The sequence below is a fragment of the Ictidomys tridecemlineatus genome, chromosome 2, assembly GCF_052094955.1.
Source record: "Ictidomys tridecemlineatus isolate mIctTri1 chromosome 2, mIctTri1.hap1, whole genome shotgun sequence".
Classification (NCBI taxonomy): Eukaryota; Metazoa; Chordata; class Mammalia; order Rodentia; family Sciuridae; genus Ictidomys; species Ictidomys tridecemlineatus.
The window spans coordinates 10,752,021-10,767,736 of NC_135478.1; the positions used below are offsets into that span (position 1 = coordinate 10,752,021).

The following is a 15,716-nucleotide window of genomic DNA, read 5'->3' on the forward strand; positions in this document are numbered from 1 at the left end:
TACAATCAACACACGTCTATTGAGAGCTTAGTATCACGCGGAGCACACGCTTTGGGAAGTGAAGGTCAAACATTTCCACAGTGATATGCAGAATGAGTTCCCGGGGCCGCAACTTCATTCCTTTTTACAAAGGTCACATTTCATTCCTCACGATGCCAACGAGATCCATGGTCAGGAACTTCCATATGGAGCTGAATGTTCTAGTTTTAGTATCATCTCTTCACTTGTTCTGAAAAAAAAAGGTCCCCACAGAAGATTTTTAGATTAATGGTGGATGAAGGGTTAGCAATTCAAACATGGAGAAAGAGCAGGAGTGAGTGCAAGCCAGCTCCAGCCACCAGGCGGGGATGGAAGGATCTAGAATCCTAGGGCAGATGTGTTCTCTAATCTAGGGTGGGTGCACGTCTCAAAATGTTTGTCCTTCAGAATGTGTATGTTGGAAACTTAATTCCCAGAGACACAGGCTAATGGTATTTGGAAGTGGAACATTTGAGAGGTAAAGTGATTGGATCATGAGGACTCTCTTCTCATCAACGGATTAATCTATTTGTGGGTTAATGGATTATTGGATTGTGGGTTATTGAGGGAGTGGCTTTGCTACAAGGTGAGAACTCTTTGGTACACTTATTCTGTCTCTCCATGTGATGCTCTGCACCTCTGTGGGATTCTATAGAGATTCCCCACCAACAAGAAGACTCTCACCAGAGGTAGCCCCTTGACTTTGGACTTCCCAGCTTCTGCAACTATAAGAAATAACCTTATTTTCTTTATAAATTATCCAGTCTCAGTAATTCTGTTATAGCAACAGAAAACAGACTAAGACAGTATCCCACTCCAGAATTTCAATTCCCTGGAGGCTGCTTTTTGTCTATGGAGAAAAGCTGTACTCTAAGCTCCACGAAGATAGGGACTGTATTATTTTGCTCTCTTTTGTATTACCTTTCTATCAAGACCATTTCATCCCTCTAGGAAGGTCCCATTATTCCATGCAACCTCTATAGGTAGGTGGAACATCTGGGTGGTGGCAGTCCCCTCTCCTGGGGCCCTTTCAATGGTCCACCAATTCCCCTGGGCTCACATCCATCTCTCTATGGGACATGTTTTGAGGGATGCTGATCACTCGTCTATATCTGTGCAAGTCAATTTCTCCCTGTGGCATATACTTGAATGGTAGCATTGCTGGTGACATATTTAACCCATATTTCTTTGCACAGATTCCAAAAGTCAGCTGAAGTGCTCTTAGTGAATGGAGAAGAGTCACTGAGGAACAATTCAGTGGGAACGAGGAACTCAAGCTAGGGTATCAGGAAAGATCGTGTTGTGGTCTGGACCTTCAGCGTCCTCCAAAGACCCACGTGGGGGAAGGCTTAGTCCCCAGTCTGGGGCGCTACTGGGAGGTGATGGAATCCTTAGGAGGTGGGGCCTAATGGGAGGCAGTTAGGTTATTGAGAGCATGCCCTCAAAGGGCTATTGGGACCTCAGCTCCTTTCTCTCTTTCTTTCTTTCTCAGCTGCCACAAGGTGAGCTTCATTGCTCCACCATGTACTCCCCACCCTGATGTTTTGCCTTGCCACAGTTCAGTGTGATGTGGCCAAGTGACTATGGATTAAGACCTCTGAAACCATCAAATAAAATTCTCCTCCTTGTAAGCTGTTTATCTCAAGTATTTTGTCATAGTCACAGAAAGCTGAGTAGCACAGTGCTCTTCCTCATATTCTTCTTCAAAGGGAACTTATGCTAAGACAAGGAGAGGAAGTTTGGGGTGTTCGGGGTGGCAAAACATTAGAGAAAGTCATGGGTTCTCTTACCTCATTCGCTGAGTTTTAAATCGGGGCCAAGCCTGCTGGAGAGCGTCTGTATCTCAGACTTAGACTTTGATTTTGTGACATCACTAAACCACTTTCGGTATTGTTTCCGGACCTGACATATCAAAGGAAATACCAGGATGGTTTTTGTTAAGATGACAAAATAGGAGAAAAGCTGGTGAATCAGTAAGAAGATAGAGATTTATTTCACAATATGTGGCATAACCATGTGATGGAATGTTATTCAGCCTTTAGAAGAAAGATATTTGGCCTGGTGCGGTGGGGCACGCCTGTCATCCCAGCGGCTCGGGAGGCTGAGACAGGAGGATGGCGAGTTCAAAGCCAGCCTCAGCAACAGCGAGGTGCTAAGCAACTCAGTGAGACCCTGTCTCTAAATAAAAGACAAAATAGGGCTGGGATGTGGCTTAGGGGTTGAGTGTCCCTGAGTTCAATCCCTGCTACCAAAAAAAAAAAAAAAAAAAGATATTTGGATGCAGCAGGAGGGGATGGGGAGTTACTATCTGATAGGTACAGAGTTCCCGTTTGTCCCGATAAAGAGTTCTAGAGACAGTGGCAATGGTTACATGACATTATGAACATAATGACCATAAGCACACATGGTGTTGCACATACCTGTAGTCCCAGCTACTCAGGAGGCTGGGGCAGGAGGATCACCTGAGCTCAGGAATTTGAGGCCAGTTTGGGAAACATGGTGAGTCCCTATCTCTAAACATTTATTTAAGTGGTAATTTTATGTGGTGCATATTTTACTACAATAAATAAAATTTCATATTTCAGAAACCATCTTTCTTATTTGGGTTACTCCAGGAATTTAGAACTTGGAACAAAAGTTTAAGTGTAAGGAGTTTATTTGAGGGGTGGTCCCTAGGATGCATCATCCAGGAAGTTTCCACTGGGGCTCAGCTCCCTTGGGCAGCCCCAGGTGACATGTGACCTAATCCAGAGTCAGGGCACCTAAGGGGAGGGAGCTGGGGTGTGTATCCACCAGCTCTGTTCAGTCACTGGCCGAGGGCTGCTCTCAAGCGCCCGTGTTGCTCTCTGGTACCGCCACCTTGTCCCAGGCTTGGGCCACTCACACCTCCTGGGCAGTAAGAAGCCCACAGGCTCCAAGTCATAAATGTTGTAACAGGAAACCTCAGGCACGTGGTGAGAGGAACAAAGGGCTGTGGGAGGGCCACTGACAGCGTCTGCCACACAAGGCTTCCCAACCGCGGCACCGTGGAGATCTTGAGTTGGATTGTGCTTTCTGGTGGGGACAGTCCTGTGCACTGGAGGGTGCGGACAGCATCCCTGGCCTCCACCCACTACATGCCCCTAGCAACCCACTCCTAGTTGTGACAGTGGGACACGTCTCCAGACATTGCCGACTGTCCCTTTTAATACGCCCTAAACACACAAGTGAGTGCCCAAAAACAACACAAACAGTGAGTGTTTATATGGTTAGATGAACATAAAATGGGGCCCTCTGAAGTAATGCTCTGAAGTTTGCTTTCTTCACTAAAGTATTTTCAGTGTCCTACAAGCCACAAAATATTCTTGTGCCTGGACAATTAGTAACGTGTGGATGTTCTAACCCAGGAAATGTCTGCTCTCTGGACAGCTCAGTTTCTTTATCCCTGAGGAGCTATTTTTCCATTCCAGTTTGATTATGTGTTCAGCGTGAGGAAGTGGGAGGACCGAGGAAGAGAGGGAGGACCTTCCTTTTTTTTTTGTACAAAAGTTTTAAAATCTGGTGTTTGTTTTGCACATACAGCTCATCTTTATTTGGATTAGCATCAAAGGTTAAACGACAGCAATTGGGTTTAAAGATACCAATTGGCTCTATTTCCAATTCTGAAATCAGATGACACTGAGCTCCATAAAATAGAATGAGTGTTCCATGTAGAATTCTGTCAGTGGGCTAACATGGAGACTATACCGTGTATTTTTTTTTCCAGCTTTCCCACTTGTAATAGTCAGCTAATGCTAAATAACAAACAATTTCAAGAAACCTCAGTGGCTTAAACAAATATTTACTTTTCTCACTCTCAAGTCTGCAGGTCTTTGGGGTTTGGCTGATCCTTCCTGAGATCAGCGTGGCTTGGTTAAATTGGCTGAAGAATTGGTGTCAAGTGGTGTGGCAGGTTGCTTTATTCACTCCTAGTTAGAAGCAGTACACCCTATCTCAGCCTCGGGGTGGGTGAAGCATTGTTTCCCCGTTAGCTTTGGGCCTGGCCACCTGACGCACTTTGTCCAGTGGCACATCAGCGGAGGTGACCTGAGCAGAGTCACAGGCTTAAAACGGCCCTGCAGGGTACCCCTGGCCTCTTTGTAATTTTGCCATTGTTATGAGAAAAACATGCCGAAGAACTGCTCCCAGTTCTGCCAAAGCCTCAGGATGAGTCCAAGGAGCAGATAAGAATCTGATTTGCCTCCAGGAACCAAGCCAAGCCGAGCCCAGCAGGGATCACTGAACCCCACCCCACCTGCAGACCTATGGAGGAGAAGGAAGTTCTCGTGTTCATGCCACTGAGATTTTTGACGTAGCCTGTTATGAGCGTAAGTGTGAAAACTGGAGGAAAACCTCCTTCCCTGATATAGCAACCGTCTACTTTCTGAAAGCCACTAACAAATCAGGGGATCTTATAATCAATAACATCTTGCTTTTGTTATTAGCTTTTCTGAGATAGAATTCGCCTATTACACAACCCATCCAGATAGAATCCGCCTATTACACAACCCATCCATTTAAAGAGTTCAACCCCATGGCTTTAGGATGTTCCTAGGGTTCTGTGGCCATCACCTTAAACATGTGTAGACCGTTATCATCATCCAAGAAACAAACTCCAGAACCACTGTTCCTCCTCCACCCCTCCTATCCTCTCCCCCAGTCTCTTCAGCCCACTCAGTAACTCATCTATTTTCTATGTCTGCCTTCAAGAGCACTTTAAAGTAGATAAACGACAGGGTGTGTTCACATATTGATGACAGATTGGTGAACATTTAAAGACCTGGAACGTAAATGCCTCCAAAGTTTAAAACACAGTTTTAAAACAACAGAGAAAGGGCTCAGCGTTTACCTGTTGGCTGAGCAGACAGTAGACCAGGAAGATGAAAAAGCCCTGCAGGCTGTTGATGATGGTGAAGAGATACGCCAGGACCTGGCCAGCGGGACCCACCTGCAGGACGCCCAGACACCACGTGCAGCCCAGGATGAGGACCTGAGCTGTGGCTTTGAGGGTCAGCATCCTGAGAGGGGTCAGAGATGGTCACGTCAGAAAGCTTGTAATGGAGCTGGGCGCGGTGGCACACGCCTGTCATCCCAGAAGCTCAGGAGGCTGAGGCAGGAGGGTCACGAGTTCAAAGCCAGTCTCAGCAAAAGCGAGGCACTAAGCAACTCAGTGAGACCCTGACTCTAAATAAAATACCAAATAGGGCTGGGGGTGTGGCTCAGTGGTTGAGTGCCCCTGAGTTCAATCTCTGGCACCCCCACCCTGCAAAAAAAAAAAAAAAGAAAAAGAAACAAGCTTGTAATGGACACAGACAGCCCTGTAGTGTAGTTGTTAGTAGTGAGGACTCAAGAGAGACCAGGACTTAAATTCAATCCAGCACTTGCTAGTTGTGGGAGGTCAGGCAAGTTACCTTATCTTCTTGTAACTCAGTTCTCTATCTTCATAATAGAGATGCTCCTGACTCACCCTGGGATTGCCTCCCATGCACTCATGGAAAGTTGAAAATTTCACTAAGTCAAAACCTATGGAACTCCTGAGGTATCTTGTGTTCTGTGGCAGAAACTGCCAGTTTTTTCTTTTTCTTCTGTTTTTTTTTTTTCTTTTTCCTTTCCGTGTTAGATGACTTCTCCCTTTAAGCTCCCCCTGCCCCTGCACATGGCTGACAATCAGACTACATTTCCCAGGCTTCTTTGCAGTTGGGTATCATCATGTGACCAAGGTCAGCCAATGGGATGACTTCTATGTCACCTCTTTCCCATAGATGGGATACTGACAAGGACAACATCCCAGAGGATGGCAGAACAGCAAAAACAGAAAGCGTGTAAGTCCCTGGTCACTCTGTGGAGGACAGCTTGTCCACCAGCCCTGGACGGCTGAGAGGGACCAGCGTCTCTTCCACTCCTTTGGGAAGGGAAGTGGGAAGCCCCTTCTCAGGGGTCCAGCCTGTACTCCAGCTAATACAAGTCCTCGTTAATTGTGGCAGCGGACGGTTACAGTGTCCCAGCTAGCCCCCGAGCATGGCTGCAGAGTGCCTTTGTGGGTGGATGGGCAGGAGGGACGGGGGAGGGGGGGGCTGGCTGGGGGAAAGAGTGGCAGGAGCCCCCCCCCCCCCAACCCCACCCCTGGCCCATCCTACCTCGTGTTCTGGATGGTTGACACCTCACTGTTGAGGGAGGAAAGTTTCTTTCTCAGAAGCCAAAGGACCGAAAGAAAAAACACCAAATTCACCTGCAGGAGCGACACAGACCGGGCACAGAGTACCAGTTAAAATAACCTATGTTTTGTCCACACTAAAGACGCACAGTTCTACCGCCAGGCACCGTAGGATTGAATGCGTAGGCAGCAGGAGGAAAGTCAAACCACAGCTGAGGCAATGCACGGCCCCGTCCTGTCTTGCACCCAGCACGTGTGGTGGCCCCTCTTCAGTCAGGAACACGGGGGGGGGGGGGGGCATACTCACGAGGATGATGGCGCAGACGGGGCCGAGGAACCCCCAGATGAATCCCTGGTCCAGGCGGAGCCAGCAGCTGAGACAACGGGAAGAGGGACCGAAAGAGAGATGAGAGCAAGCACACGTCAGAGGGACCTGAGGTGACACCTTCCCTATCAGAGGGCTTTCCTGGCTCTCCCTGAAAGCTACCTGATGACGGTGGCTTCGATTGCTCACTACTGTGCATTGGTGTCCCAGTGAGCATTTTAGGGCACCGTCCTGTGGAAGTTTCACAGGACTGTGAGGTTGGGACAATGGTTACCTTCGTCGCAGGGAAGGGCTAAATCCTGAGGACACAAGGTCCCAGATTAGGAGACGGATAAAACTGAGAGTGAACCACAAAACTCCCTCCTTCCAGAACCTTCTGTACTCTTGCCACCATCTCCCACTGTCTCTCTGGAAGGTAGGTGGAAGCTATTATGAAGAACGGGGAACACAGTTGGATTCCCGCATTCTCATCGTGGCCCTTTGACACTGTCCCTGAAAGGCGATCCCGGGACACTGTGTGGGACCCGGGGTGAGGGTGCCGCTCACCGAGCAGGTGTCCCATAGAGGTGAGGCCTGGCTGCTGCTGAGATGGCCACGATCACTGCAGGAGCCCCGTAGCCGACCGGGAACCGGAGCCACTTCATGAGCTTGTTCACGCTGGAGTAGTTGACCACGGTCAGGTTCCGCGCCGTGAGGAAGAGGAACAGCCCCTCCAGCAGCATCCAGGTGAAGGCGGCCAGGTAGAGGTAGTGCAGGGCGCCCGCGATGACCGCGCACAGCACCTGGGGAGGAGAGGCCCAGGAGGGGTGCCAGCTGGAGTTCGGCCCGGGGCCTCTCCCAGGCTGGCTTTGGATTCAGAACACCTCATGTCAGACCAAGGGCATTAAAGTAAGCGCGATGATGGCCAAGGCCAGCACTGGGCACCTGGGCAATAGCCCCTGCAGCCCGACCCAGGACCAGAATATGCTGCTCTGAAATAAGGTACTTGACTGTAAATTCTTTAACTTATTCCCCCGTCTAGCTGATACCCCTTGGCCAACGCCTCTGAAACCACCACTCTCTGCTCAGAAGTTACAAACTGATCATTCTTTTCTTTCTTGTGTGTGTGATAAGGACATTAAAAATCCACTCTTTGCAATTTTCAAGACTATAATACATGTTTTTGACTGTAGTCATCATGCTGTATGAGAGGTCTCCTGAACTTATTCCTCTGATCTAACCAAAAATTTGTAACATTTGACCGAAGTCACTATAGTTAATAATAATGTATTGTCTCTCTCCTCCCTCCCACCCTTCCTGTCACCAGAGGTTGAGCCCAGGACTTTGCACACGCCAAGCATGCTACTCTACCACTGAGCCACACCCCAAAACCCTGCAGATTCCAACTTGCTAAAAGAGAGGATTTTTAAAAAGCGATAAATATGTTGATTAGCCTGGATTATCATTGCACAATGTAGGCATGTACTGAAACCTCACATTGTACCCTTAAGTATCTACAGTTATCATTTGTCAAATAAAAATAAAATTTGGAAAGAAATTGCCATTTTGCATTAGAGCAGATTATGCTAAGTGAAGCTAGCCAATCTTTAAAAAACAAATGCCAAATGACTCCTTTGATATAAGGGGAGTAACCAAGGACAGGGTAGGGACGAAGAGCTTGAGAAGAAGATTAACATTAAACAGGGATGAGAGGTGGGAGGGAAAGGGAGTGAGAAGGGAAATCACATGGAAATGGAAGGTGATCCTCAGGGTTATACAAAATTACATATAAGAGGAAAGGAGGGGTAAGACAAGATAATACAAGTGGAAGAAACGATTTGCAGTAGAGGGGGTAGAGAGAGAAAAGGGGAGGGGAGGGGAGGGGGGATAGTAGAGAATAGGATAGACAGCAGAATACATCAGTCACTAGAACGGCAATATGTCAATCAATGGAAGGGTAACTGATGTGATACAGCAATCTGTATACGGGGTAATATTGGGAGTTCATAACCCACTTGAATCAAACTGTGAAATATGATATATTAAGAACTGTTTAATATTTTGAACGACCAATAATAAAAAAATAAATAGATAAATAAATAAAGCTCATATTAAAAATATATATTGTACCATAAAAAGAGAAATTGCCATTTTGGCATAAGAATTATTTTGAGCCAAAGGCAACTGAAAGAAGCAAACATAAAATAAACAAACAAATAAATAAAAATACAAAAACCAACCAAATAAACAATAAAAAAGGAGCTCTCAGCTTTCCCATTATCTGCTGAAAAAACAAGATATGAATTTATATACTTATCATTCTTTTTGTGATGAGAACACTTAAATAATCTATTCTTTATATATATATAATCCCACCCCACATTTTTAATAACAGAGATTGAACCCAGGGACCCTTAACCACTGAACTATAGCCCTAGCTCTCACTCTTTAAATTTTTTGTTTTTTAGTTGTAGATGAACACAAAATCTTTATTTATTTATTTATTTATTATTTTTTATGTGGTGCTGAGGATTGAACCCAGGGTCTCATGTGTGGGAGGCAAGCACTGTACCACTGAGCTACAACCCCAGCCCATCCCTAGCCCTTTTGATATTTTGTTCTGAGACAGGGTCTCACTAAATTGTTGAGGCTGGCTTTAAACTTGGGATCCTCCTGCCTGAGCCTCCTGAGTTGCTGGGATTATGGGCATGGGCTACACACCTGGCCTTCAGTGGTTTTTCAGAGAACACGATACAGTGTTACAAACCCTAGTGACCATGTTGCTCAATAGGTCTCTTGAACTTACTCCTCTAGTCTAAATGAAATTTTGTATCCTTTGACCACTTCTCTCCAGCGCCCCTCCCCTCCTCCGGCCTCTGGTGACCTCCTCTACATACACGAGGTCACAGAGCGTTCGACTCTCTGGGCCTGGCTTGTTTCATACCTTCACATCTTCCAGGTTCACCATGTTGCCACAAGTGACAGGATTCCTTCCTTCCTTCCTTTTAAATAATATATGCAGACACACATGTACAGGGGGTCCTCCTCTCCTCTCTACCAGGAAGGACGACAGTTGATCCCTGAGGACAACTCAGATCCTCCCCAGCCCGGAGCAGGAACACACTCTAACCACCATGCATGTCCTGCCCATTTGCCTTCCCACACGTGGCGCCCCCTGGGCACCCTAAACTTCTCTTCCTTTACCTTGTCCTTCTCCCAAACCTGACCGTCTTGTGGAGGGTGCCGTCTAACCCGGGTTCTAAGCCCCCTCTTGGAGAGTTCCTCATTGCCTTGCTCTCTCCCTCGGGACGTGACATCCGCCTGGTGACGAACTCGGGCTCATGGTCTTTGTTACAGGAGCCCCAGCTAAGATCTCAGGAGGGCAGAGGGAAACTGTTTTTCTCTCTTACAGACCTCAGGCCGTTTGATTAGAGCCCCGTGCGGTTCAGCACCCCCTGGGACGCCCGGGTACCTTGGGCTGGGTTCTGTCGATGGCTGTGAGGAAGAGCAGGTGGGCCAGCAGGAGGCAGAGCGAGAGCTGCAGGTGCAGGGAGGTGCTGGTGTTCTGGATGGCTCTGCACAGGAGGAAGGTGAGGGCCGCCAGGACCAGGCACAGCAGCGACACGCCCAGCCCCACGCAGGTGATGATGTCCAGCACGGGGTCCTCGTCCTGGGGCAGAGGGAGGAGCCTTCACAGCCACGCTCCCTGCTCTGGGGTTCCAGCCTCCCCTCATCGCTGGACTAGGGCATCCCCCACCCAGGCATGATGCCTGATGACAGGTGGGAAGCGTCTGTCTACCAGACGACTTTTTTCTGTTTTCAGCTTTATTGAGGCACATTTAGTAAACAAAATGGACCTGTTCAATGTAGACATTTGAAGCATTTGGACACATGCAGGCCAATATGGGTGGCTGGATGGGCCACCCCCAAACACGTCACTTTGGCAAGAAGAATTCTTTGGAACCAAAAGCACTACCTTCCCCCATCCCCTCAAAAAACCAACAAAACCCCCCAAACCAGAAGGCCCAAGAAAATCGCACTTTGACTTCCTCTTTTTCTTCAAAAGAACGAGACGAAACCTCCAAATGGAAGATGGTTTCCCTACACCAGGGTGAGAAAGTAACGTTCTTCTCACTGGAGAAGTTGAGGCTGAGAGCATTCTGCCTAACAGGCCTGCTTGGCTTCTCCCTGGCCACTTCTCCATCCAGTCGGCCGCCCTAGCTCGAGCTCCGTGGCTTTGTCACACATTTACAACTTACTACTGTTTGTCCTATTCAATATGCAGAGTCCAACTTAGGATGGTTTGACTTATAGTTTCTTGATTTTTTTGGTGGTGCCAAAGTGCTGTGCATTCAGTAGAAAGTGTGCGTTGGGTTTTGTAATTTTCTTGGGCTACTGATATGACATAATATTCTCTTGTGATGCGGGGAAGTAGCAGGGAGTGCAGCTTTCAGGAAGCCCCTGTTACCATGAGAGGACAGAGCCAACTCTCTACTCTGCTGACCTTCCCTCTGTCTTCATGATACCTGATTCTACTTCCCCCCAGAGTGACCGACAGGGTCAAGTGACCACAGACTGAAACCTCTGAAGCCATGAGCTGAAATAAATCTTTTCTCCTCTAAGTTGATTTTCTCAGGTATTTTGTCACAGCCGCCGGGATCTGACTAACACAGCAAGGAATTGAGCAATCTTGAACTGAAAACATTCAGGAAAAAATTGGATCTGTACTAAATGTGTACAGTTCTTTTTTTGTTTGGACATTATTCTCTCAACAATACAGTGTAACAACTATGAACAGAATTTACATTGTATGAAGTATTGCAAGTTATTTAGACGTGATTTAAAATATACGGGAGGACGTGGGTTGGTTCTAGGCAAATGCTATGCCATCTTAGATAAGGGACTTGGGCTTCCATTGGTTTTGGTGTCTTCATGGGGTCCTGGTCCGTGGACACTGATGGATGACTGTCCTAGGAGGAAGAGTTAAATGCTCACAGCGTACCTGGCTGGTGAAGGCCACGAGGACAGCGAAACTGGACAGGTGCGTGGAGTTGCAGACAGTGTGACTCTGGTTCACTTGTGTGAGGAAGCAGCCATCTCTGGACCAGTGGCCCCCCGCCTCTGTGATCTTCCAGTAGACGCAGAAGGCCTTTCGGCTGCTGGGTTTCATCTGGAAACAGAACGAGCTCATGGTCTTCCTCCTCGGGAGGGGTGATTCCCAGGGTTGGTCCATGCCAGGGTGCCCATGTGAAGGCTCCTGGGTTAGGAGCCACTCAGGGGACCTCTATTTAAAAATCATCTTTAATCGATACCTGATAATCATGCATGTTTATAGCCGGTAATTACACACATTTATGGGGTATACTGTGCTCTTTTTGTGGTAGTGGTATTGAACCCAGGGTGCTCTATCTTTCACCTACGTTCCTGCCAAGGTCAATGCTTGGCACCAGAATCACGAGCCACCACACAGCTTTGTAGATTCAAACAGCAATTCTTTATTCCAGCTCTCACACCACCTCCACACAGGTCCAGGGGCAATCGCGCTCTGCCGTCTCCCGCACAATTCACCTACTCCACGAGGCTATCTCCAAATCTCATGTTTTTCTCACGAGAACTCAACGGGAACAAGCAGCAGGAACACCCTAATCCCAGCAATAATCTTCAACTTCCAACTTCCCTAAAACCCATTATCTTAAACTGGCAACGCCTTAAACTCAAGGAGCCGGTTACTTCCTCAAACCTGATCAGCTCTAAACCCAGATCCGCCTTGGTCCTTGAGCAAGGTCACCTTATTAAAGCATGCATGCAATGTCCCATCAAATGTCCTCTAAGCAGCATGGGGTACGCTTGGCAAGGAAATTTCGATGCGTCATTCCTACTTGGTAATGGCCCTCAGCACGTTCCCAGCTTTTAAAACAATTTTATTTTGAGGCAGGATCTTGTTTAATTGCCCAGGTTGGCCTTGAGTTTGCAATCCTCCTGCTTTAGCCTCCTGAGTAGCCGGGATTCCACGCATGAGCCGTCACACTTGACTATGCTGTACTTTTGGGTATATGCATATATGTATATTATATATACACATACGTTTGAGGATATATATATATATATATATATATATATATATATATATATATATATATATATATCATATATATGCATATGTACTCGAGCATATAAGGTATGTATATATCCTCAAGTATGTAACACTTTTTAAAAATATATTTTTAGATGTTGATGGACCTTTATTTCATTCATTTATTTATATGCAGTGCTGAGGATCAAACCCAGTGCCTTAAACATGCTAGGCAAGTGCTCTACCACTGAGCCCCAGCCCCAGCCCCTATATCACTTTTTTTTGGTGAGTATATTAAAAATCTTGGCTTTTAACTATTTTGAAACATAGAATTTACAATTGTTATCATTGTTAACTAAAGTCATTCTATGATGTAATAAAGTGGCAGAACTTATTTCCTTATGTAACTGCAACTTTGTCCCATGGACTAACCTCCCGCACCCCTGTCTGTATGCCCTCCCCACGGTCTCTGGTGGCCACTATTGGGCTCACAGTTTCTAGGAGGCCAAGTTCCTTAGATTCCGTGCGAGTGAGACCCTGCGGGGCTTGTCTCTCTGACCTGGCTTATTTCACTTAGCACCGTGTCTCCCAAGTTAACCCACATTCTAAGTGGCTGCCAGGGCACCTGCTGTGTAGCCTCAGCTCTATTTCCATAAGGTACAATAAAGCCAGGGCTGTTGGGGGCCAGACTTTTATGATACTTTCTTGGCTTTGGACCCCGCCCCTCCCTGTGGGAGTCCAGTGAAAACAGAGCCTGAGACCTGGTTGCCTTCCACACTGGCTCGGAGCCCAGTCCCTTGACACCAAAGCCGTCCCTGATTCTTATCAACACAGGCATGGATCCTGCGGTGGGAAGGATGGTGTATGACTGGAGGTGGGCTGGCTGGGGGTGGCCTGTGGGGTGGGGGTGGTGGGTGGGGAAACGGCATGCAAATGGGTTTAGGCTCACAAAACCTGACCAGGGCCAGGGCGGCTTCCACCCACCTTCAGGTTCTGGAAGGTCAGGGTGACAGACTGGGAGAGGGACGAGTTCCTTCTGGGTGCCACCGCGGCACTCACCACCTGGGAGTTCAGGTAGAGCGGGTCCTTCTCGTCGGCCTTTTCAAAAAAAGTCGCATTGAGGACGTTTCCCAGAGAAGCATAGGAGACGAAAGCAACCGCACTGGGACCTGAGGAAAGGGAAAGGGAGCCTTTAGTGTGTGTGCGTGTGGGGGGCAGTGCGGCCTGGGGCTGGGGCTCCGTGGTGAGCGCTGGCTTAGTGTGCAGGGCCCTGGGTTCAATCCGCGCTACCATGAGACAATACCTCGTCCCCATCGGCCTTTTCCCCATTCCTCGACTCTCCCTGTCGTTGCCTTTGTACGCTGGGCCTGCTGCCTCCAAGACTCCCCCACACAGCTGCCTGGGGGGTTCCTGGCCTTCCACAGGTTTCTGCTCCAGCATCACCCAATCAAGGCTTCATGGATGGCGTACAAAACAGTTCCTTCCCAATGTCTCTCTTATCCCTCTTCATCAGTCCTAAAAGCACCCACACGTTATGTCCCCTTATTTAACTAGTGGACCGTCTCCCCTGACTCACCAGCTCTGGAAACTCCAGTGGTAGAGATGATCTGTAAACCTTAGTCTAATTCAGTGAACACCTGCTGTCCGTGTGTGGTTACCACAGAGTACCAGAGACTGGGTAATTAATAAAGAAAGGAAACTTATTTGGCTTGCGGTTCCCGAGGCTGGGAAGTCCCAGGGCATGATGTTGATATCTGCATGGCATCTGATGAGGGCCTTCTTGCTGCCTCATCCCATGGTGGAAGACGGAAGGGCAAGGGAGTGCCTTCAAAAGGTGGAGCCCGCAAACTTGGGCCCCTCTTCTTCTTCTTAGAAAGCTGCTAATCCCATGACGATGGGGGTCTCACCCTTCCGACCTTGTCCCATCCTAGTCACTTCCCAAAGGCCTACCTCCAAACACCATCAACATATGAATTTGGAGATTTACTTTCCAATACATGAATTTTAGGGAATGCATTTAAATCATAGGACCTATAGGACCCATAGCACCCATAGCTTCCCTTTGATCAGAGATATGGGATGGATCAGGATGACCTGAATTAATTACAGGTATTAAGCCTTTGATGGCTCCTGTTAGGTCTGAGTGTGTTCCCCAAAATTTGTGTGCTGGAAATTTAATCCCCCATGCAGCCGTGTTGGGAGGTGGGGCCTTTTGGGAGGCGTTTGGGTCACAAAGGCTCTGCCGGCATGAACACGTGAACAGTACTCTAGAAATTGTTAGAAGGACTTGGTCTTCTCCTGCCCCTCCTCTCTCCACGATGGAATGATGCAGCAAGAGCCCGTGCATTGATCTTAGACTCCCAGCCTCCGGAACAGTGGGAAACAAACTTCTTTGTAAATTACCCAGGCTCAGGATTCTGTGAACAGCAACCCAAATGGACGAAGCCAGACCCCGTTTATTATGCTGTTAGCTATCATGTTTCCATTGCAAGTAGAGGAAAAACATTGCCAAACTTAAAATTTGGAAGTTTTCCTTATGCAACCCCATTTTTGGTTTGTCTTGAAACATCAGAAAGTCTGCTGATCCCGGGACAATGGGTAACAACCCAATGCTTTCTGTATGAGCTGTAGAAGCTGCTGTAGGGACCCCGACCTACAGGTGGATTCTATGACAAGCAGCATGACCCTCTGAGTGACCGCCACAGGGTGGCTGGTGGGGTCCATTACCACCCACAAACAGACCAGAGCAGGTGGTCAGCTGCTCAGTCCCTACCTTAAGTGGAATAGCCAGGTGGGAGGGCGCCCCTTGGATCACAGTGGAAGGACACCTTGCAGCTCCCTGGGCGGGCCCAGCAGTAACCTGATCGCTCAGGTATCCTGACAGGTTGCCTTTGCTTTGGTCTCACTTCTCTTTACCTAGCTAATAATGTGTCTCTTGGCTAGGCCATGGGACCTAGAGATTGGGTACAACATCAGTCTGAAGGTTGCTGCGAAGGCTTTTTAAAAAATATTTTAAAATTTTTTGTATGAGATTCACATGGACGTAAATAGATTTTGAGTAAAAGCAGATTTTCCTCCTTAAAATGTGGGTGGACCTCATCTAATCTACGTTGAAGGCCTTGAGAGAAAACAGACTGAGAACTTCCAAA

General features: G+C 47.7%; 1 protein-coding gene across 1 annotated transcript in view; it reads right to left on the reverse strand.

Moving 5' to 3' along the window:
* Adgre3 (adhesion G protein-coupled receptor E3) overlaps window positions 1–15,716 on the reverse strand; it is a 30,735-nt gene continuing 15,019 nt past the window's right edge. The window contains exons 7-15 of the mRNA XM_021733821.3: window positions 13,552–13,736; window positions 11,497–11,664; window positions 9,967–10,164; window positions 7,062–7,297; window positions 6,498–6,564; window positions 6,174–6,265; window positions 4,886–5,054; window positions 1,809–1,920; window positions 1–229 (exon numbers count right to left, since the gene is read on the reverse strand). Of these exons, the coding sequence (XP_021589496.2) occupies window positions 1,810–1,920; window positions 4,886–5,054; window positions 6,174–6,265; window positions 6,498–6,564; window positions 7,062–7,297; window positions 9,967–10,164; window positions 11,497–11,664; window positions 13,552–13,736 (1,226 nt within the window). The 3' untranslated portion in view covers window positions 1–229; window position 1,809. The remainder of the gene's footprint in view (window positions 230–1,808; window positions 1,921–4,885; window positions 5,055–6,173; window positions 6,266–6,497; window positions 6,565–7,061; window positions 7,298–9,966; window positions 10,165–11,496; window positions 11,665–13,551; window positions 13,737–15,716) is intronic.